Here is a 25,784-nt window from a genome sequence, read left to right as displayed (position 1 = left end):
CTGGGTCTGTGATCATCAGTAACAAGTGGGACTGTGCTGCTCCTTTCTAGGAATTCCCCAGGCCTTGCAAAATACAGCCTTGCATTCTTTCTTGCTAGCCAAGACCGGAAATTGAAGCCTCCCAGAAAAATATGTTAGAGATTTTAGAGAACTCAGTACATGGCAGTGGAAGTGGTGGTAGTAGAGATAATGGTGATGGTGGTGATGGGATTTGTACTTCCAGTGCTGCTACCACAGGTGTGTCAATGGGTGTGTATATGTGTGTGCGCACACATGTAGATTGCTATGTATGTATACTCATGGCCACACTGTTTAACACAGAAGGAAGCTGTAAATAGACTTTGAAAAGCTCTCACAAGAGATCAAGCACACACATTCTGCCTAAATTTATAATAAAACCAAAGGAACCAAAAATAACCTGTCCATTTCTCATCTTCTGTATGTTCCAAAGTTTACCTTTCATCTTAACACCTCTTTCCCGTGTAAGTCTAAAGTAACAGAGTTGACCACCCAGTCTGAAAACAGCCAACTAACTACATGTTAGCTTTACCCTTCAACAACGTGTTCAAATCTGGCCACACTTCTTTGCATTGTGATAGACCCCTCTAACACGGGAAGCCTTACCCCGAGATTGATTGACATTTTGGCTCTCTGAAGAGCCATCAACTATTTTGCATTCTGTGAGTTCTGCTGCTCTATCATTTTGAAAGGAAATGCCCCCGATTAATCTTTCTCCCATTATGTCTTCCCTAAATAGATTTATTTTCTATTATATATGACAGGACAATTCAGTAGACACTTTCTTGATGGCTAAATGAATTAAAGAGAGAACAACAAATTAAACGTTGCCAAGTCCTGATCTCATTCCACTCCTGACACTGGCATGACTTTGGAATACCTTTCTGTGCAGATCAGATCACTGGTGCTATTTTGAATAATATTCCTTTGGCTTAACTCATAGTCATCCTGCAAAGATTTAATAATCCTTATTTTTTGATATTAGCAAGCTATCAGAACCAAGCAGTTCTATTATTTTAAACATTTCAACTCAGTGGAATGTCTAAATGAATTTGTTGTAGTAAGGGGTAAGGAAGGGGGCTTGGTCTATGATATCTTAAGTTTACAAATATTACCCAGATAAAATGTTCCACATTAAGGGGGGTCTGGTAGCTTCCATACACAGTAGAACCAAGAAACACCCAGCCTGTTCTCTGTGAGAGGAGATCGATCACTTAGAAAGCAGCCTGTGGTTTGCCACCTGTGATCCCAAGGAGCTCTCTGTGGCTGATACTCTTGTCTGGAGTGTGCTTACACTGAAGAGGCACGTGTGAAAATAAGAAACAGGATCTTTCCCTTCCTCATCCCGTGATTTGCTATTGTTTTCAGACATAAAAGGAGAGACTGGGTTTTGACAAATCTCTAGAATGTGTATATGTCTTCTTTTAAGGTTGGTATTCTATAAATATTCATCATATGTGAATAATGCCTCTAACTAGAAGCCCTAGTTTTTCCACCCATGTGGGATGATAGCAGTTGAAAGAAAACCACATGAATTATTTTTTAAAATCTTAAATCAGTTTATCATAAGGCATGTGAAAGGTACTTGACAAGGCTTCTGACACTTTAAAACTATTTATAAAGTAGATTTCAAATTTTAAATATACCCATGCATAGCTTAAAACTGACAGAAGTAAAGCAAAATACTCTCATTGACAAAAGTCAATATTTTTTCAAGAAAAAAATGACAATGCATTCAATTTAACTAGATATTTACATTTTCAGAGTGATTTTGCAGATACTTTTATCACATTTTCCAAATTTTTATGAGTTGGGGCAGGCATAAGTTTTCTTGCCCGAGGTCATAGCCAGGAGAATTTATTTAGCATGGGATTCAGGGCTTTTGGATTCTAATCTGATGCTCTCTTCTCTCTTATCCAACCAGCATTCAACCTCCTCATAAGAATTAAGTGTATTTAAACTTTTGGTCATATAAATACTCGACAGGATGCATTTAAATAAATTGTCCTCATAGAATATAACTGTATTTGTGCTTTAATGCTCTTTAGCCAACATAAACGGAGGGTTCACTCCTTTATGGCTATAATTGAAGTTATAGTTATAAAGAAGATGGCATTCAAAACCAAAAGTAAAATGAAAAGGAGAAAAAAAAACATGGAAAACAGGAAATTTCTATAGAATTTGGATTGGCAAATGTAACAACTTGACTGATTTTGCCAAAATATGAAGCTAACTCTCCTGTGACAGACAGAAGAAACTGTAAGATCATTGCTGATTTAGGATGATTCCAAGATTATGTCATTTAACTGTAGCTGGATAACTCAACATTGACAGAATTATCAACTCCATGCCACAGAAAACACAAAAGACCCAAGAACAGCAAGCATTTGCCTCAAATAGGGAGAGGGAGAGAAACTATTTTTGTACTACATAGTAAAGATCTGCAAGTGGAAACAGTTTTTCTTAATGGCTGAACATAGATTTTTAGATAATGATTAATGTAAAGTAGATACATTTGTGTATATATTATGTATAACTAGTATATATGTGAACATATGTGAATGTATTTATGTATGTAAATACATACCCATAGATACAACTAGCTTTGCTCCAAAAATAATTTAATTCTACCTATCAACATACGTACATTACTATAAAATAAATCAATAAGGTTAAAGATAAAAAATTCTAAAAAATAAGATATAATCAAGAGTCTCTTTAAAATACAAAATGCATGTCGTAAGGTATGTTCACTTGATAGTGACAACCTACATACGGCTCTGAGTTTTCCCACTGCTATTGCAAGAGGGAACAAAACACCTCTCGGGACTAAGATGTGGTAGGGGATAAACACTCCTCTCATCACTGGCATAGGATTTCCATTGCTAGGGTTAGACAATCAGGGCTGTTTTGGATTTGCAGGTACAATAGGGAAGGAGAACTTTTAATTGCAACCTGGAACACATGGGTAGGGAAAGAGAAACCAAAAAGGCTGAGACGCTGCCAATGGGTGAGACAGAGCACAGGACTGAGGGGAAGAGGAGAAAAATGAAGGGAACCTCTTTTACTTCAAGATTTTGGTCTGCGCCACATGAATTTTTAAAGTTTCTCGATATGTGTTTTGTTCTTTCAGTTCAGTAATCTCTGTTTTGTACATTCTTTAGAGAGCCATTAAGCAAACATATATTTCTTTATTATCTTCGAATATTATGAAATCTGAATTAATGTCCATAATCGGGTTTTGTCATTAGAATTGGGTTATTTTCTGTGCCTTTGGATACTATAGTTCTTTAAATCTGAATTTCTCATTCTGCAAAGTGAGATAATATAATCTACCTAATAAAGCCTTTCATGCTAAAAATATATGAAGGCAAATTCTTAGCATAGTGGCATAAAAAATCATAGCTGTGATTTAATGCTTTAAAATGCTTTGCTGAACTATGTTGATTTGTTTAAATTTTAAGATATTTAGTTGCTTGTTAAAAAAATTAAACTTAAAATTTCTCATCTTGCTCTAGTCCTTACTTTTGAGTTAGCATATCAGTTGCCAAACACTACAGTCATTTTTACAATGAACATTTATAGTTTGTCTAGTATTAAGTTCTATTATTATTATTATTATTATTTTTTTGCTTTCCTTCAATGTTTCTCAAATTGTTTCTATTTCTATAGCCCAATTGGAAGAAGCACAGAGAGGCTGCCACAAGCAAGCTGTATGATCACAATCAGGTCATTTAATTTCTGTGGAGTTTAGTTTTCCCTTCTGGTTTATGGGACTAGTACGATATATTATAATCACCCATATGGACATAAAACACTATGTAGGAAAGTGCTCTAAATTATCTAATACACTCTAAAATTTCTAGGAAATGTTGAATGTTTCTGTAAATTTATATTTTGCCTTAGAATCATGTAGAGAATAACATTTCCTATTAGAATTACTAATTTTTACAACAATAATTCAATGTGGCCACTTGAGTGAGTACAAGAGTCAGCTCTAGAACTGTTTCATTCTTTCAGAAATTTTAATTTTAGCATTCCTGATGCACATAAAGAAGTATTCCTAATGATAATAGTAGATAGAACTTTCTGATCGCCTAACCTCTGTCCAGACCTGTGCCAAGAATATCTCTAATTTTATTATATAACTAATGAAAGTCTGTGATTGTAACAATGTTATCTATTCAAGCACATCATGTATGTTCAAGGGCAGATAATCATGCATCTTTTCATATAATATTTAACCTATATGCTATGTGATATCAGAAATTAATGAATATAAAACACTTGAAATATTTATACTTTTATCAACTTCTTTAGTTATAAATTTCACAACCTAGTTACAATCTATAGCTAGAATATATATGTTACCAAAATGAGAAGGCTAAGCAAATAGTGGACACTGTAAATAGTTGATAAAGTTGATACTATGTGTATAATTTAAATATATGCTTGTCTGTATTCATACTTCAAAATAAGTATACGAATCTATCTCTATCTTCCTATATGTTTGTTTTATTTAGCAATATTGTGTAAGAAGTCTGGAGCCAAAATGCTTGTGATCTCTAAGATTTACGATCAGGGATTAATGAGATAAATCATCAAGGTAAAATTATCACTAAGCTTTATACTTATAGATGAAGGTTGTAGCAACCTTTAGCTGATTTCTTTTTTCCTTAATATCATCAATCATATATTCATACCAAATTATTAATATTTAATATATTCAATATATTATATTAAATTTATTCCTCAGAGTTTCTAACTCAGATTTTAGCAATAATGACTGTTTAAAAACTTTTTAAAATGGAGAGTTCCCATAAAGCATTGTGTCACATTATTCAGTGACTTTAAAAGAAAATTTAGGTTATTAGATTAAAATGAATTTTTCTCATTACAATTGCACAGTAAACTATTAATTTCCAAGTTGCTCTAAATTTACAAGACTTAATAACTCTGAATATAAACTTCTAGGATTTTTAAAATAAGTGAATTATCACTGTCTCCTCTTTCTACTATGAAAATGCCACATTTAAAGCTGGAATTTAAAATAAGTTACTGTTCTATTCCCAAATCTACTTGTAAGGATAAAATTATTACTTAATAATTTAATAAGTATCGAACATACATGTAACCACTTTGAAAATTAACAGATCTTTTAATACTTAGTGTAACTTATTGATATTATTAAGTTGTCTTTGTTTTAAAAAACATCAAAATCTGCATAATTATACAAAATTGGAATACATGTACTTGAGGAAACAGAATCATTGGACTCTGGACCTCCATCCCTTCGGCACTGGTAAATGGTGTCTTAATGCTAGCTGACTTTTTCCTCTGAAAAACATTTAGAACCCATTGTTAAGGTACATGCAGAGTAAACAGAGAAGAGTAGGCTACGAATTACACAGAGTTCTCTCCCTAACAACCTCTATGCATTTATAGTCATATTGGTCAGACTTGAGGATTAAGCCATAAACTCTACATATTCAATTAATTACATAATTCCAAATTAATGTATTAGGCTGGGATTCATATGGTACCATGAATGCACAGCTCTGCTACTCCCTATGACTTCCACCTGAGAATACAATGCAAATAAGTGGACAAATGCAATCCCTCTGCTTTCTTCAGTGAAAGGTAGTGTTGAACAATGGGTTTCATGTATGTCAGATGGTGCCAGAGAATTCATTCAGCCATAGTGAATGAGTAGGTCAGCTATTGCATAATCAAACCATTAGAAAATACACCAGAGAGCAAGGTTTGTGTCATATTACGGTCAACATAGGTCTAAGTAACCATCAATTGTGAAGGAATGTAATTTGTTCTCCTATATCTATTATTTTCCAGTAGATTTCCCTTTTGCCTTCTTCCCCTTCTCTGACAACCTTGGCTGCCAAAAGATCTTCAGTTTTGTACCCATCCAGGCTCATGCTGTAAACTCTGGAAATGGTTTGATCACTAATACAGATTAATCCAATTTCCCATTTAATTGCATTTAATATTATCTCTTACAATGTAGTATGTTTGTTAAAGAACTCCATAATATAGACTGTAGACAACTGGAAAGCACATGGACTTAAAATTCCAACTCCGATGTTTTAATATTTTATGATTCTGAGCAAGTTACTTGATAATAGTCAGTCCCTATTTTGGGCTTACTATGTCAAATGACTGTTTTAGGTGCTTTGTGTACTTCATAATGCAATTCTCACAAGAGCCTTATGAGAGGGTCCTATTATTACAATAATGACAGAACTGAGACACAGAGAGTATAAGCACATTTTCTATAGTCACACAGCTAGAAAGTATGGAACTCAGGTTTTAAATCCAGGAATTCTAGCTCCAGAATTGGTACGTACCATCATGCTATTTTCCCTCCAGGAGCCTTTTTAAAAAATTCTATAAAACGGGGGTCATGATGCATATTCTATTGGGTTGTTTTTGAGGGTTAAACAAATACCAAATATAGTGCTTGACCCTATGTCGAGCATATAGTAGTTTATTTTCATTAAATATTACTTCTTTCTCCTTTCCAAAAGGTGGAAAATTCTGAGAAAGGTGGGCTGTTTGGAGGAAGACCATGGTTACATGTGGGCTGAAGAGTGAGAAGCCCATATTAATGACAACTTTAAACTTAATGACAAAATTATTCTTAAGTCTTAAGCTTGTAGTATTCATTGACTTTACTTGGTAACAAAAGACTACCTTCATTAATAGTATTTCAGAAAAGACCTTAGAATATGACCATCCTGATAACACTTTCATATTTAAAAAAAAACTGTAGCAGACAGATTTCTTTAAAACACCACTATAAATTTCTGCTATGCAAGCATTACTGTGGAGTTTAGAAATAATTGGAAAGTACATACTATAAAATAAAGTGTATTGATCACTGTTTACCTTTAAGAAGATTCTCAAAAAATTCCTTACATATAAAAGTATAGACATTTAAAATTTTTTAAGTAAAAAAATGTTTATTTTCATTCAACACAGAATGCCCCATTAAAATATGATTTTGGTTTTAAGTTCTTGCATAGATATTTATAAAGATGGCTGTCCTGAAGGAATGTGAGATAGAATAGCGGGAGCTGGAATGAGTATTCCCGTAAAAGGTAAGGGAAAGAGACAGGCAGTATAAGAGGTTATTGTTCTGGGTGAACAATAGAAAAAAGAGACAGAGAGAGGGAGGGAGAAAAGAAAGAAAACTGGATGACTAGAAAAATTGTATGAAGTTTGCTTTAAACTTTTTCAAGATGTGATTTATGAAAAATTAGATGCTAATTATCATCTGTATTTCAATATTCATGTAATTCACAATATAATTCTGAGATACAATATAATGTTTTGAGATAAACTTATACACATACAAGTTGATATTTTATGATAAGATGATAAACCATTTAATTACTAAGGAATAGGCCTGGTGTTAAAAAGTCTACTAGATTGATCTCATTTTACCTCTTTGACGTGGGTTTGTGACTTGTCCAAGATTCAAAAATCTGTAATGTGAGACTGGGACTCAACAGAGCAACACTTGTTAGTGGTCTTTTTATTACAGTGTAAAAAGTCAGGTGTGTTTTTATATGTCTGTGTGTGTGGGCATGTATCTGTGCAGGTGGACATGTGTATATATTTGTATAAAATGTATCTGTTCTTTGGAATTAGTTTAAAAATTCTATTTGATTTATGTTCCTTAGATACTAAATTTCCTAATCTAAAGCTAAAGTATTAAAATTTTGCTATTTTATAAATAGCAATAACTTTAAATAGTTTATATTTTAAAAACTCTATTATATTCCTAAGGATTTTATGCATATATTTATTATTTATTTATGTGTGACAAGAGAAAGGGCATATTCTACATAAAAATGCACTTACGGAACTGGATGGCCAACTCATTAGAGAGGTAAGTTTGTTACTCACTTATTTGATGGGGTATTGAGTGGACAGGCACAGGGCTGACAGTCTTCAGAGGTTCCTTTAGTGGGATCGCCATAGAAACCAGGAAGACATTTATTGCAATATGGGCCACCTGTGTGATCCTTACAGTTCTGAGAAAGAAATGCACATCAAAGTTTATTATTTTGGTCTCAAGCAATAGCATGCTACCAAAAATAGGTCTACAGAGTCATGAGTCTGTTCCCTGCCAGGAAGAATAATTTTCCACATTAAATGGTCAATTTTACAGCTGGGAAATAGCCCTGAAAGTTAATTTAATATCTAGCTTAGAAACTACATGCTAGTTTTAGCATATGCACACTTACAGAAAGATGACTAAAACTCACTATAAATTTTTTCATAATACAGTTCTTATTTCCTTCTTTCTTTAGATTGTAATTTTTTTCTTAAGGAAATACATGTGATTATTCATGCATGTGTATGTGTGTATAGTCATAGAGCCTTAATAAAATATGTTCAATGGTAACTGTAGCTGATTCTAGGTAAAACATCAATTGTTCATCTTAAAACTGCTAATTTAATAAGAACTGTGGCTAATCACACAAATCCTCTGGGACTATAGCCCTCTTACTTCAGAGGTTAATTTGGACCTCAGTGGACCCTGATGATTTGCAAAATGCATTAATGTATTACATCTGTGAGCAGCTTGTTTGACTCATAATTAAACAATGAAAACATGGAAACAATTTTAAATATATTCCAATACATATCGAAACTACAAGGCACGCAACAATTTTCCTTGGATAATTTTTTAAAAACTGAAACTGCATTTTTCTGTCAGTTAGTATTTATTGAACCCATGTCATTTTCAAAAATAAAAAATAAAAATAATTTATATCTTGATTTCTTCATGTTAATTAAAGTACATTCATCAGTTCAGGCTCCGTTCACAAAACTCATCAAGGCTGGTTTAAAGGTGAACAATCCAATTAATCAAACAGAGGAATTGTCTACAAAGCTTCCAACAGCACAATTTGATAAATTTATATCATGTTTTGGCAACATGCAGACATAACTTGCTTCTTCAGCCTCCAATGGTACAATAAAACATACCTGATACTTTTTAAATATCATATAGTATGTATTCATTATGACCTGAAATACATTTTAAATTTTACAAACATATAAAATTATAATTTTTATCATGTTGTAAAGAATTTATCAGTACTTAAGGGTGTAAAAACTTTATTTTTATGATCAATAACCAAATAGGAATAGCTAAAACATAAATTCATTAAAAAATTAAAAAAACATTTTACTCATTTATTTTTAGAGAGGTGGGAAGGGAGAGAGAAAGAGAGGGAAAGAAACATTGATGTACAAGAGGTACACCAACTGGTACTAAAATATTTTTTAAAATTAATACATCTTTAAGGTATTTAAGGGTCAGTTACCCTTTTTAAAAGATAGTATAGAGGTTAACTTCACTATTAACAGTTTTCTAAATAATAGCATATTGGATGGAATGTGCAAAACACGGGTCAATTTAAAAAAAGCTTTCTTCTTTGATTTCATCTTTGTATTAGTTCCTTTCAGTTTTCAAGTTTATCTCATTGTCTATTACTAAAGATTGTATTCTTTTTACAATATTGCCTATTGTCAAAATGACACAAAGTTATATCTTCAAAGACTTAGGGGTTTTAAAAAAATAAAATCATAACACCGATTGTCTGAACCTCGTTGAAGATGGTGTTTCTAAAACTTAACTGAAAACCTTGTAGAACCTAGGGAGCTGTTTTTGCTTAAATACTGATTTACAGGAAAAATAGCATGTAGCAGCTTATTAAATTTCCTAACGTCATATTTAATTTCCTGGAAATAATAAAATTAATCTTTAAACTCAAGTGCTTTTTCAATGGTAACTGTAAAGCTGCCTTAGACAACAACATAATGGAAACCAAAACTGTATAAGATGGAAGTTTCACTCTGGTTACTTTTGCAGGTGTCCTGATACAAAAGTGCTTTCCAAATGTCTGTTCACATCATATATCACAAGAACAATGAGAAGGAGAGAGTATGCAATCTTCTCATGTGGCTTTGAATGTTTCCTGGGTCACTTCAAATGCATTTTGAGTGAAAATGACTTTTTATATAGATCCACACACACTATAATAGGGTTCTGGGTTTTGGTCTGATATAAAAATATATTTTAGTTAATTTCTAATCATATTTCAAAGCCAAAGTAACTAAAAAGCAGTTTATCTATACATTTAATAATTTATCTCTTTAATGCTAGGGGAAAAACATAAATAATAATAAACAAGCTAAAATGCTGATCAACTGAATAGTAAGAATGTCCTTGATGTGCATCATTCAAATATTTTTCTCTTTGTGGATCAGAATCAATGTGCTCAAAATTGGGTATCAGCGCTTAGATATCAATACCATCGTACATGAAGGGCAGGTGAAACTCTCCAGAAAATATCTTACCTGATCTATCTACCAGCTACAGTGGAAAACCCAGAAAACACCAGATTCTGTTTATCATCAAGATCTCCCTTGTTTCTCTAAGGTTCCTCTGTTACTTGAAGGTGGGCTCCTATCTCCCCATGAAAGAAACAGTCAGTAAACTGCATTTCATTAGTAGAAAGCCTCAAATAATTAATGCTCCCTGATTTCCTCTCCTAAAATTATGCTAAATTAAACTATTCTATTCTAAAATAAAAACCAAAAAAACCACTTCCATTCTTGGAAATATCGCAAAGCCAAGTAGGCCAACAGCATGATCTGATTTAATACTAATGAATTCAACATGAAATATTACTATTGGGAACATTGTAAGCCTGGTACTATGATATATTTATTTTTGTCTTTTTAGGTTTAAGTAAAGTAAATCCATATCAGTTTTAGGCTGAATATTTCCTATTGCATGTTAGCAAAGTATTTAAAGGTAACTTAACATTTTTCCCAATGTACATTTTAAAAGCCTATGGTATAATTAAAATCAAAATCACTTAGTCTTTCTATTCAGAAAAATGCCATTTCAAAAATCTACTGCTCTGCAAATTAAGGCTATCGCACTTTATACTGCAATGTAATTAACAAAATCTTATATCGAGAAAATAGAAAGAGCATCAATAATCCTAAATGCCAAATTACATGGAAACAAAAGCCCTGAATTTTCATTTTGGATTTTTCCCAGAAGCTTTTAAGTAAAAGGAAAAAAGTGGGTAGGGGAATGAACAAGTGAAGAGAGAACATTAAGGAATACAGAGAACAGAGTCTGCCTTAAGTTCTACAGGGAGATGAGAGTATGATATCCTCCTAAACTGGCACTGTTTCAAATTCTGTTTCTGCAAAACTAATGAAATGAGAAGTGTTGTTTCAAGCTTCATGCCATGTCAGACAATATAAAACTAACATGCCCTTGAGTTAATCAGAATGGTCTATTCAGCGTAATTCTCCAATACAAAGTCTTAGCAGGACAGACAGTGCTTTAAAGAGCTATTTTTCTTGTTCAAAGTTAGACTTAATTATAAGAGCAAACAGCTCTGATGAATATGTATTGTATATACTTATTATTTTTAAATCTACATATATTTAGTTACATGATGAAATTTTAAAATAAAAGAACATGCTGTATGTTCTCATTTTCAATGCCAAAAAAATTAGGCTTAGTACATAGGTTATATTTCACTTTTCATGTTATGGGGATATAAATCATTTCCTGTTAGAGAAGTACAGTCTATTTTTGGTAGATTTATGGGAGGGATAAAACCATGTGTATTTATGGTAGACCTGCATTTCAGTCATTAGTTACATTTTATTTTGATGTATCTGATCCTAATTTGATTTTTAGACTAATATAAGTAAACACTTCCTAATAACAGGTAAAAAATACCTGTTATTTTGGGGGAGTACATATGAAGGAGCATTCTCAGTTCAGTATAATAATCTCTGTCCAATCACGTCTTGACTCAAGTGTTTAAGTTCTCACAGGTAGTGATGGAACTGCAGGGCCTGCTGAGCTGACGTCAGCACCCACAAAGAAGAAAGCACTTACCAGGCATTCTCCGGTGATGTCATCACAGGAATCCGCATGACCAAAGCATTGACAAGGTTCACAGATGCCACCAAAAATAGTGCCGTTAACTCGTCTGTGCCTAGGCCAACAAGACTAGAAGAAAAATAAGGTTTCAAGTCAGTTTCAGAATTTTTTTTTTAAAGTTTGTCTTTTTTGGATACAGGGAAATATTTAGGCAGCACACTCAACAAACATGCTTGTCAAAGCTTTGTTGTGGTTGGAACATCGCTACAGAGCTATTCCTCCTGACTTTGAGGCTTCGTACTGACCTTAGCGTTATTGGCAGGTATGAGATTAGAGGAAGCACTAGCTTGGTGTCTCTTCTGAAATGGCAAAATAAAGCAGAGATATAAAGAATTGAAATGTGTCAGTCTCAGAGTAAAAAGCACAGACAAAAATAGAAGGAAAAGGAGGGGAAAAAAGCAGCCGACATAAAAGTCTTCTTGAGAGAACATTAGCCTCCCTCAGCACCTAATGCCATCCCAAGGGTTGTTGATTCTCTGAAACACACTACCCTGCCCACATACAAACTGCCCTTAACTCCATCACTTTCAGGAAATCTCTGCAATAATTTGGAATGTAACACCAATTCTTACTTTTGATCACATATGCTGCTAACTTCCACACATATATAAATCGCATCTTTCATTCTTAATTTCCTTTGTCCTATCACGCTTTCTCAAATGTACACAAAATAATTTATGATTTATTTACCATATATTCCCTTGATACTTTGTTTTATGGTATTATTCTACTAGAACTCTTGTATTCATCATTTCTTTTTTAAAGTATGAAACACTTTATCACATAAAAGCAGAAATCTGATTTAAAAAGGATGTTTGGGTCTTAGAATACTTGTGTGTCAGTGCCAGCTCCAAGTCCACCATCACCCTTAATTAAGTTTCCCTTCTGTGTGGGTCACTACAAAGTGGATGGGATACAAAATAAGGTGGGGCGGGGCAAATACTGCTGTCCTCCAGGAGTTTATAATTCCCCTGAAGTTACAATTGCATTCTTTGTGTTATTTACTTTATTTCTGGATGCTTAACTACAACATATCATGAAGAGGCCTTTTTTTCCCAGTTCAGAATGAAAACAACAGAGAAATCATTGAAGTAATAAAGCACACAGAATTGTGTTGTGTATTGTTAGAAATGTTCCTCCTGCCTCAGGATATGAGAGCTCTTAAATTTGAACATTGATAACAAATACATAAAAAAGCGATGTGCTCATATTCATATTTGAAAGAAAAGCAAAAGTAACCTTCCTCTTAATTTGGGTAGTTCAAAAAAGGAGGGGTTACTCTTCTGTCCCTTTCTAATAATTTCTCCCTATTAGAATTTGTGTTACCCTAGAGATTCATTATAGAAGAGATTTCTTTCTGTAATATATATTCTAAAAAAAACTGGGAAGCTACATGTTCAGAAAGAGGTAGAAATTAAGGGCATTGATAATAGGGAGAGAACTGATTTAGTGTTTTTAGGACAAATAAGCATGGAATTGTTATTAATAAGTTTTATTGTCATACTCTGCAAATGTACTACTCACATCAAATCTTCTTAAACTTATAACCTCCTTAGCTCTCTCTCTTGGCCAGTGATTTCACCTCATTAGTCACAGAGACATTCGAAGCCATAGGAAGCCATCTTGCCAGAGACACATGTTTATCTCATTCGCCACTGTCCCCTCTGGAGCAATGGGGGTGGGGCTTGCAGGGTTCCTTATCGTCTCAGAGGAATGTCACTCCACTTGTGATCTTTATTCTGTTACCTATTGCCTTCCTAGTATGCCCCCTGTGCTGTATCCGCGATAGATTTCTTTTCTACTGGATCATTATTATCAGCTCAAAAATATGATCTAGTATCCCCATGAAAAATGAACTAATGGAAATAACAAAAATGACAAAATTATTTAATATCCCTTAACGTTCCAGTTACCTGTTGGCTTTTCTTTTCAGTGAAAAGTCTTACTTCCTCACATCCCTCTCATGCTGCTTTGTTCCATTCTAACCCATCTTGTGCGGCCACCACTCAATTAAAACTGCCCATGTCCGTGTCACCAAGATTCAGGTAGCCAAGTCCAGTGGGCAATTCTGAGATTACATTTTATCTGCCCTCTCGTCCACATTCGTTTGATTGATTCCTTTCTCCCTCAGCACCCTCTCATTGTAACTTTCGTGACATCACAGTCCCCAAGTTTCTGCCTATCCCTTTGCTGTCTCTTCTGCTTCCACTTTACTTTTCCTAGTCTGGAGCTCCTGGGGACTTCGTCACTTTTCTCTTTTTCATCACGTGCTCTCCTAAGAAATTTTATGCAGTCCCAAGGTTGAGGAGGCCTTCCAAACATGTATCTCTAGACCAGACAGATATTCAAAGACCCAGACCTGCATATTCTAATAGTAAATTGAAATCTATACTTTCCAGGGTTTTTCAAACCTAGTATTCCTTAAAGAGACTGCTTATTTCAGCACCCTCCAGCTATTCTTCACCCAGTCTTCTCCAGCTCGGTAAGTGGAATATCCAGTTCCTCAAGGTAGTAATCTGACTCATTCCTAAACTCTTTATCTCTCTTAACTTTCCTGTGGCATGTAGTCTATAAAACACAGGTAGAATAAACATGTCTTTCCACATAGCCTGCCATGATCCCAACACAAACCATTATTATAACTCTCTCCTGCCATGCTAACATTTTAACCATTCTTGTCCCCTATAATACATTTTCATACTATAGTTACAATACCTTTTAAAAAAATATAAATCAAGTTATGGCACCACTCAGCTTGAAGCCTTTCAATGATCTTCCATTGCACTCAGAACAAAATCCCATGTATGCAAAGCTCTGAATGGTCTGCTCTTCCAGTCACATCTGTGTCACTCTCCTGCCTGCTTACCAAGCTCCAGCCATACTTGCTTTATTTCAGACCCCTGTGGACCCCAAGCTCCATCCTACTTCCTCATCAGCCCCTTTTATACAGCCGACCCTAAACTCAGTTTAGATGTTGCCACCTCAGAGAGCCTTTCCCGATGACCATTTATAAAGTAGCGCTTCCCATTTAATCTTCTGACAGTCAATTCTCACCGCCTCTATGGAGGCACCTGTTTATTTTCTTCATGGAATTTTATCACAGTCATTTAAATTTGTTTTCTGGCATATTGTCTAACTTTTCACTAAATGTAATGTCCTGGAGAGCAAGGTCCATATCTGTATTGTTCATCATATTTTCATCCACATCTAGGGTCTAGATTGTCTCAAAATACATGGTCATTAATATCTATTAGCTAAATAGAAGTATGGACATTTCTATGAGATGGTTAATATTTCCAACATGCAGAAGAGAACAGTGAGATTTGAATTTAAAACCTTATTTCTTTTCAGTAATTCACTTTGCTTTCACTTCCTCAGCTGTCCTACCTGTCAAGTGAAATAAATTATGGCGATACTACAAAACAAAGTATTTGAAAAATTAACTATAGAGGAATTTATAAGTCAAGTAGAGATAAAAATATATAATTCTAAATAAATATTGTGGATCCAAGTGAAATAAAAGAGGATCATTTTATAATGGAGTCATCTGAATGGTTTCTGGAAACCTAGATGTTAAGACATCAATGTTCTTTGGAGTTTACCCAGTTCTTGAAAGGTACGTGGGTATTAGTGATAACAAAGCTAGAGTGCCTGGCCTTATGGACGTAATAAAAAAACAAATGAATTCAGGAAGGGATAAGAATGACTAATAGTGAGTCTAGGGCAGGAAGTTTTGATATAGAAAAGAAGGAATTATTAGAGAATAGAGGAAGTCTAAGAGAAACTCTAGAGCTCCAGAATTCATCGTCCTCTGATTCAATTAAATTATTCTGTAGACTTCAAAATAACTTTATCAGGCATGATCGGGCTGGTTCAGGGTGGTATTAGCCATAGACAAAATACCTTTATTTATCAAACAATTATTGTGTGAGAGGCAGAGGACACTTTTATTATTCCTCCTCTTCTTGGTTCTGACTCCTCTACACTTGCATGCTTCTCTCTTCCTACCTAATTGTTACCATTCATACACTTTGACTCCAGGATACTTTCTGTGGCATCTCTCCACTGGAATTGCCCACCTCTTCATATGATTGTTGCACTTGTGTTCTGTACCACTTGCTGGTCTCCTAATTATATAGTGCTGTGATCCAATTTTGCATAGGTATTTGTTTTTTCTCCCTAAACAGATTGTTAGGTCTTTAAGGACAGAGATTATGATGTGATCTTCTTGATAATCCACTCATCATCTAGAGCATAATTTACCAAGGACTCTCAATAAATATTTTTGAAGAGAGGAAAGAAAACACAAAAAGTATAGCCAATTAAACAATTTTAATATTCAGACAAATTTGTATTAATGGGCATTCGGAACTTGTATAAAAGAAGATGAAGAATTACTAAGTATAAAAGAAGATGAAGAGTTTCTGAGGATTACTAATGTGAGAATAAGTGTTAAAGCAAGGATAGGATCAAGGTATTTATTATTTCAATTGAAATAGGAACTTAAAGGTTCAAAGAGAGTTTTCCGGTTTGAAATAAAAACTGTTAGGCTCTTAACAAAAGAATATGTTTCATCAAACACAGCGTGTATTTTACATGTAAAATTAAATTTGGGTTGACAGAGCTAATTCATTTCCATGATTATTTTTCTCTTCTCTATGTGAATTTTGGGAAGTGAGTACTTCAGTGAATCACATTTAGCTTTATCCTAGATAGGTAAATCTGAGCCCTGTGAGAGAAAACACATTTTGTCACAAATATGAATCTAAACCCTGTGAATCCTCTTGATGCATGCGGTATTTTAAAGCGTAAGAGAACTGACAAAGCAATGCCTAGAGTATTTCTATAAATGGCATAATGGAGAAGTGTGCTGAAGTAGAACATCTTGGTACACTCAAATGATTTCTTAAAGGCTCCATCTTTAAGAATTTAAGCTCCTATTTATCTGCAGGCCATGGTCTCTATCAGGAAATTGGTGTTTGCAATTTTTGATGAGGTTTCAAGTAAAATCAGTTTTCAAACTCCCTAAAGAGTATACATAGAAATAAATAAAATATATTACCTTAAAATGACACATTGTGGTATTAAATAAGAAACATTAATATCCTTATGAATCTAGAATACTGAGACAACAATAAACATCTCAAACTTTAGGTACTAAACAAATCAAAGACCTGCAGGGAATTTTCTAGATCAAGGTATTTCTTCCATGTATTATGTTTTTGATATTTTAAAGATAGTGCCCTTTTAGATGACTGCAATTTTGCTATATTGTTAGGAATAAAGTAGAGAGACAGTATGGCACACAAGAATAAAAAATGGAGAAAATTTTTTTTTAAATAGTGCTAAATTTCTGGTAAGTATTATGGTGGAAATAAAGGGGAAATATTTTGAAATATATTTGTTATCATACATCTTATTTTTCAACCAATTAAATAGGGAACAAACACTTATGAAAACATCACATTTTCAGCTACAGTAGAGCAAAGTATCTCAAAAAGAAACATGATTTCGAGAAGACAATATGTGAGTCGCACTCTGTTTGAAAGCCATGACTTTTTGGCAGGCATTCAATTTCCTTCTGTAAGTAATGTACTATCATTTGTTTGTGCAATCTCTGATGTAAAAAAACTCCCAAAAAACCCTAGACTCTTTTTAGAACAGTTTATTGGAGGACATGATGAAGGACCTTAGAATGCACTGAGGATATACTTTTGCAGACTTACTTCACAAGAGGATCCAGTGTACCCTGATGGACACTGACAGACTTCCACAGCTGTTGCAAAGCTTCCTTCGGTGGCATAGGGGACAGCAGATTCAAGGCCAACAGAACTCAGCCTGGGGCAGAAGGAAAAGGAGATGGTAAGTAAGTAAGTAAACAGGCTCCTAAGTATTGTACAGCTTGAGGAACAGTATAGTAACAATGATATAAATATAAACAAGTTCTGTGTTAAGAAATGGCTAAAGAATATCCATAATTTGAAGCTCTTGTCATTCATTATATTAGGTAAAGTCTGCCCAGCCACTCACAACCACTACCACGATCAAATGCTGAAAAGATATGAGATCATTCTTGCTCATTTCTTATTTTTTGGCTGTGTTTTGATTTCCTTGTTTTTTTTGAGATAAACTTTAAAATCACATGTTTGAAAAGATTTTTAAAACATAAACCATTCATATTATTGATTTATGATAACATTTAAACCAGAAAAGCAGAAAGGGACAATAGGAATGAAGTAGAGAAAGAGCATGGTACACAGGATTAAAAAATGGAGAAAGAGTATAAAAAGTATATTTAGTCTGAGTTATTAAATTGGAAAAAAAGATAGAAGAAGAAAGAAAAAGAGAGAGGGGGAGGGAGGAGGGGAGAAGAAAGAGAGAGAGAGGAAGTTATTTTCTTTTGTTTTTTTCTCAAAAATAAATCTGCATATTGGTAGGTAAAAGACAAGCATTCTCAAATGTTCAGTTGAATTAATTAATTTGTTTTGGGCTTAAATTGAATTCATTGTTTTCTATGTCTATGGGTTTTAGTCTATTGGTACTTCTTTACAGTCTGATTTTAACAGAGTGATTTGGTATCACGATTTTTTGGAAAAGCTGTTTTGGCTAAACTGAAAAATGCTGTTACATGAATAAGTAAGTAAATAAATAAATAAATAAACAAACACATATATACATATAGTGTATGTGTTTCCTTCTAAAAATTATGTAAATGATATACATTCTCAATTTAAATAAGTGTTATTGTATATTATTGGCTTTTCCTCATTTTTTAAATGTAAGATTTTTTAGAAAACTTCATCTTTAAGAAAACAAACTCAGGAGTTAGACCAGGATTCATGTCCTCTCTCTGACATCTTCCAGTCCTGTAGACAAGGAGAAATTACTTAATCTGCCTAGGCCTTGGTATTGTCATCTATGTAATGGAGACAATATGAGTCCATAGACCATAAGCTTGATTAAATGATAAAATTACTAATAAAGTTCTTGGTATAAGACATAACACATGTGGGTGATTATGAATTAGTAGATATTTTATATTCTTATTGATTGTAGTAATGGGATAGAATACTATTTGCATTCCCCAAACTAGAGTAATTTTAATGAATTAAAATAAATTTTAAACTTAAGAACACAAAAATTAAGTGACTGCTATTAAAGCATAATGATAATTATTGTTTTTAAAAATGATTGCTAGACCTCCATATCACATCACATGCCATCATTTAAGCATAAGAAAGCTGCAACTGACTCTTGCTAGGGCATGCATTTTTACTTGCTTTTCCAGAGTGGTGGTAGATTTTTATTAATTGGCAATTCACAATTACCAAAAAGCTTGCCAATTTTGAGAATGTACACTGTAATCAAGCCAGAGAACAAAGCTCATTAAATGTATCAAAAAAACGAAAACAAAAACAAAACACCTTTAACAAAGCTGTAAGTTTTTCAGCAACATTTCTAAGATTTTTATTGTTATTACCTCCAGTTTACCAATCCTAGAGCTTTGATAGTATCTTGAAATATGATATGTATGAATCTATGCATCATTAAGAAGTAGAAAATAAAATCAAGTTTAAATCTGAGAAAACAGGCACTGGAATATCATAGCCGGGTATTAAAAGTGCTAGGTGCCATCCTTTAAAGACAAGCAGGTTATCTTTAGCTAAGATCAACTCGCGCAGCACTATTTTTTTAATGTTTTCTTTTCTGGGGTATAGCTTAGACAACCTGGAAGAAGGTCCAAAACTGGTAAGCATTAAAAAATCACTGATTTACAGTGTTCAGGTTACACAGAGATTTTTAGAAAACCTCTAAAAGGTCATTTTTTTTTCATTAAATAACTTGTAGACGAAGTGTCACTGGAAATTTTTTCTTTTTTTAAAATTGAAGTGAAAATTCATATAACAAAACTAATCACTTTAAAAATGTCATTTAGTACATTCACAATGTTGTTCAGAATATGAAATATTCTGGATATTTCATACAGATAGAATCATATAATACTTTTATGTTTGGCTTCTGTTAGCACAGTATTTTCAGGGTCCATCCATGTCTTAGCATGTATCAGTATTTCATTCCTTTTTATGGCTGAGTAAAACTGTATTTTATGAATACGCCATGTTTTGATTACCTATTCATCTGCTGATGGATGTTTGGCTGTTTCCATTTTTTGGCTATAAAACAGTACCACTATAAACATTCATGTACAAGTACATTTTGAGTGCCTGATTTTAATTCTTTTGGGTATACACGTAGGAGTGGAATTTCTGTATCTGGAAATTTTTCTTAACACAACACAGGCTTTGGAAGAGTTACTAAACTAAGGGTAGCTCTTGCTCATGTTTACATGCGCTCATGAGCTACTCCTTGAGAGCGGAGACTCTGTCGTGTCATGTACATACCTGGCTTAGTCATCTCAACATATGCTCAGCCCACTTTTGTTGCTTGAATGATAGACAGAAGGATGGATAGATGGTGAATACTTGGACAGATGGATGAATGAATGGGTAGGTACAATACTAAATACATGAATAAATGAGTGGATAGATAAGTGGAATCTAGTTACGTTACTAATAATAGTAACATACTCCATAACAAATGATACACTAAGCTTAATATCCACATTTCAGATGAATAAAATGAAATAAGTAGAAGACATTACTTATTTGATGGAATAAAGAAAATAAATTGAAAAATGTTAGAACCAGGTCTTCAGGCCAAAGGCCAGATATGAATGTGTTATGACACCTAATTGCCTTCAATTAATGAACTATCATATAAAAAAATATTTATGATTACTTTAATTTCAGAATTAGATTTCATGATTACTATACTAGTTACTTATTATATGAAAGACTGTCACAGTTTACTAAATAGCAGGCTAGTCAATTGTATATAGATATAGTCCCAGGATTTCCAATATAAAATTGATAGGTAAAATGTAAAGAAAGTATTAGAGAGTTACAAAATTAAAAAAAAAATGAGTGAGTACTTTAAGAAAAATTTAAAATATAAAACAAAAAAAGAAATATTTTTAATGAACTGCCAAATTTAATTTGTCTTTGAACAACAGATATTCCTCTCCTTAATCTATGAAACCATTCTGAGCTATGAGAAATTTCGTCATACAAACATCTTTCCCAGCAATATCCCGCATTAGTATTCACTGAGCAACTCCAGTGTTCATTAGGTTCTGCTATTTGTTAAATGAGATTTTAATGTGTTTAAAAGTTTTCAGTGTTACTCATGAAGAAGGCTGCAGTTTTGTGGTTTTTTTCCTTTAATATGGTCATTTTCTTTTCTTGATACCAGGCTGCATTCATTTAAATATATAATGCTGGCAATAATAAACTACTAAAGTTTAGAGATGCATGAACTATTAAAAATTTGCCAACTAAGTCAAATGTTTTAGCTGCCTATTTCTCCTTATTATTACAACTTAGATATACAGATAAGCTGATGGATGAAGAGAAAAGACATAAATATATAAGCTAGTAATAAAAATGCTGAAACATTGTCTGGGTACTGACTTAAAGGTTGTTCTCCATAATTTTGTTTTACTCTATTTTCCACCAGAGTTAGATATGTTATGGTTCACTAAAAATAAAATTAAAAATTAAAAAATCCTTTGAAACAAGATTTTTGTCTTAAAAATTTATAAAATATTTTTTTTCTATCCACTTTTTAAATATTGACCTTCATTTAATTTTACTCAAATAAATGTTTACTTTGGGAAGCCACCATAGATACAGATTTTGTTTCTTTGTTCTATTTCATTTGTCAAAACATAGATGATGACTCAGAACTCTTTTTAGCTTCTGTCTTGCAGAGTTTTCACCAGGCACTAAATCTGAGGAGCCTAATAATTTTCACTCCCTCTCTGAGAAGGTAAAATCATTCGGTGGTCCTGTCAATGTGTGAGTGGGCCAGCTAAGAAAGAGCTAAACATTTTCCTCTAACATTTTCAATCTTACATCAAATAAGGGAAATAACTGACTGAATTTGATACTGTTGCAGCCATTTATCAAAAAGTATATTAAATGCTAATATCAGAATTCATCTCTTCCTACCTTAGTCCTACCAGTGTGCACTGTGCACACTTTATTACACTATTATAGTATTGTAAGTGTATGTCTGCCTTTCATATTGGACTTGGCCTTCTTTGAATTCAATGACCACTTATCCATCTTTGCATCCTCTTTGCTTAGCCTAGAACTATCACATCGTATTAGTACTAAGTGTCTGCTATCTTCTGTGCGTTATAATGTGAGCTTGACAGACATCTCATTTAAGTATCATGGAACCCAACACAGCAATTGTGTTTCTATCCACATTTACAAATGAAGAACCTGGGTCTCAGGGAAGTGCCTTGTCCATATAATACAGGTAGCAAACGGTGCAGCACAAATTCAAACCCAAGTGTGACTCCAAAATCAATGATCACTGTGCTACCTTATGTTGCCTCCCAAAGTGTGCTAGATAGCATGGCAGGTATTTTGGATACATCATTTTCTTACTTAGCCTTCAATCTTGTAAGTTAAATATTGTTTCTGCTATTTTATAGAATAGGGAACCGAGACTTTAGAAAGATACACAGGGAAGGTGCTCAGTAAATGTTGGCAGACTGAATGAATCCAATATTTACAGAATAGATTTGGAAGGTAGTCAAAGATTACGGGGAGCAAACACATGTGGGTTTAAATCCTGGCTGAACCTGTTACCAACAGCTTGGTACTTAGTAATTGCATACATTTATTTAGTCTTACAAGTCCTCATCAGTATAATTTCTTCAAATTATACAGGCAGTCACTTGCATCATTAATTTCAAAAAATAAAAAATATATATCGACACTATGTCTATAATCATCAAGGCTCTTGTTTATATGGAATTTTTCTAGATGATTTATTATATAAATACTGAGTAATATTTTTGATACCAATAAAAGTCCCTCAGATTTACTCTAAAAGTCATGTGAAAGCACCTTGCCTTAAGAAATTCTGTATTTATTTTGAAGCAAAAAAGATACATGGGAGCATCACAATAAAGTTATGATGACTCAGTTATGCTGTGGTAATAACTCCAAATTCTCAGAGGATTAACAGAAAACAAAAGTTTACTCGTGCAAAATCTTCTGTCGTCCTGGGTGACTGTTCAGGGCAGCTGATCTTTATGTGCCATCGATATTTCAGGCTGTTTTGATTTTCTGGTAGGTCAGTAAGATCTAGAGAGCCTCATACTAGCAATTCAATGATTTTTTTGGTGGGATAGGGGGTGATACGTCACTTCAGTTTACATTTCATTGACCAGACCAAATTATATGATTACCATCTACCCTCAAAGCTTAGGGAAATAAAATATTCTAAAGGCAGAGATTAAAAATTTGATGAACATACTCATGTCTATTATAAAGTAAAATACACTTTTTTTTTGCAAAGTTCTGTATTGAATAAGTGTTGAGGAAATGTTGAATAGGCTCCTTGCTTGAGTTAAATATCAAGGATGCTACTAAATCTAAGGTTTGGAGAAATTAAAAGAGAAAGATGAGCACTTAAGTTTATTTCTCTTACATTCTTGAGAGGATAAAAACTTTTCTATATGTATCTTCATCTCATGAAAGAGGACAATGAGAAGGAGAACAACTAATTTTATTGCATGAGCTTCTCAGGATTCTGGAAAAGAATGACAGCAAAACCACCACAATTTTAGAAATATTAGTACGTGCTTTATTCTAGATGTCTCCAAGTCTTAATGGTATTTGGAAAAACCATTAATCTTTCGAATGATGCAGGTCAGCTAAAAATGCATCAGATTTGCAAGCTGATTTCCTTTTAGCAAAGTGATTTTGCAGCCCTCGTATTCCATTCTCATGGTAACCTTTCGGGGCTGGCAAGCAATCATCGTCCCTCTTGTTTCACAGATGGGAGACTGAAATCCAAAAGGGGCAAAACTACGTTTATGGCTAAAACTATGAAATAGCTGATCTTTGGGCAAAAGTCAAAATGTTGACCTGCACCCAGTTTTCCTTTCACTATTCAATGCCACCTACAGTACTTTATCCTTATTCACAATTTCTCTGTCCACAGTTTCAGTTTCTGAGGTTTCCATCACCCACGGTCAACCATGGTCTGAAATACTGAATGGAAAATTCCAGAAATAAACAACTCATAAGGTTTAAATTGCAAGTTGTTCTGACTAGTGTGATGAAATCTCATCCTCTCCACCTCTGTCCTGCCTGGGATGTGAATCATTCCTCTGCCCAGCTTATCCATGCTGTACGTACTACCCACCCTGCAGTCACGTAGTAAAACATTTGCCTTGGTTATCAGATCGACAGTTGAGTATTGCAGTACTTGTGTCCAGGTAACCCTCATTTTACTCAATAATGGTCCTAGAGCACAAAAGTAGTGATACTGGCAATTCAGATGTGCCCAAGAGAAGCTGTAAAGTGCTTCCTTTAAGTGAAAATATGAAAGTTCTTGACTTAATAATCGATGGCAATGTGTTGGCCCAGAAAGCATTGAGTCTTCTGATGACTTCAGTAAGGGATTCCCTGAAACAAGGGACACCAAGCCACTTACTGCAAATAAAGGATGGTTATACAGATGGATGGAATAGGTTTGACTTGAAAAATATAAAAATTACTGGGGAAAGAGATTACTTTTACATAACTTTTGTTACAGTATATTATTTTACGTGTCCTATTATTAGTAGTTATTCTTGTTAATCTCTTCCTGTGCTTAATTTGTAAGGTAAACATTGTCATAGGTATGTATGTATAGGAAAAAAACATAATATATATGGTTTGGTACTAACTGCAGTTTCAGACATCCACTGTGGGTCTTGGAACATATCCCCTGTGGGTAAGAAGGGACTACCGTAACCACGTTACTGAAGGAAGCTAAGCATTTGTTGAGAGAAGTATCACAGAAGTAAATCCTACTTAAATAATTCTAAACATGCATTTTTTTTAGATCAATTTACTTGTGCTTGCACACAAACTGTATACCAAGTTAGAAGCCTACTGTGCAGGACCAGTTCAAATCAATTCACATAATGTTTTACAAATATAAATCAATCTGCTAGCAGATCAGAGATACGTAAAATATAACAAGCTTACTGACTCAGGATTCATGCTGACTTTCAGCTCACCTAAAGTCGGTAGGAGTTTCAAATCTGACATTGGCTTTTACTTCTTGAACCATAAAGCAGCCACCTGCTTGGATTAACGCCTGCATCGGTTCACATACCCATGCTCTGGGAACACGTCGCTCGTGTGTGAGAAAACTTCAAAAGACTTCCAATGAAACTGATGATTTTAAGATGGGTAGACACTGAAATTATCTGACATAAATCAGTGGGAAATGCCTTTGGATGAACTAGTCTGAGAAGCAACGCTGACAAAAATAAATAAGCCTCGTAGCCACTTTTTGTCAATTTGGTTGTCATTCATTTTGAAAGCCAGAGGACTCATTTCTTTATACGGTTTAAACATCATGACAATCTCTATTTACTAAATGGGGAAAAACATAATTAATTCCTAAGTGCTGCTTCACATCTTCGTGGCATTTTAACCCAGCTAGCATTATTGCCTATGCAAAGAGGTACATTGTTTGGCAATGGCTCTGTTTATGAGTCTGCAGTTCCCTCCTATGGGAGATGGCAATGATGATCACACTTAGTTGAAAGACAAGCTAGGGATAGGCGGCATGAGCAAATGAGCAAATGACGGGGCTGGGAGAGCATCAACAAAAAAAA

General features: G+C 33.8%; 1 protein-coding gene across 1 annotated transcript in view; it reads right to left on the bottom strand.

Moving 5' to 3' along the window:
* The window catches only part of LAMA2 (laminin subunit alpha 2), a 525,989-nt gene that overhangs the window by 201,158 nt on the left and 299,047 nt on the right, over positions 1–25,784 (bottom strand). Inside the window, exons 15-17 of the mRNA XM_054569946.1 lie at positions 17,755–17,866; positions 11,984–12,097; positions 7,945–8,072 (exon numbers count right to left, since the gene is read on the bottom strand). Coding sequence (XP_054425921.1) covers positions 7,945–8,072; positions 11,984–12,097; positions 17,755–17,866 — 354 coding nt within the window. The remainder of the gene's footprint in view (positions 1–7,944; positions 8,073–11,983; positions 12,098–17,754; positions 17,867–25,784) is intronic.

This window comes from Pteronotus mesoamericanus, unplaced genomic scaffold, assembly GCF_021234165.1.
Source record: "Pteronotus mesoamericanus isolate MK-2021 breed Mesoamerican mustached bat unplaced genomic scaffold, CSHL_Meso_final contig_20, whole genome shotgun sequence".
In the NCBI taxonomy this organism is placed as follows: domain Eukaryota; kingdom Metazoa; phylum Chordata; class Mammalia; order Chiroptera; family Mormoopidae; genus Pteronotus; species Pteronotus mesoamericanus.
This window is presented reverse-complemented; position numbering and strand designations above follow the sequence as displayed.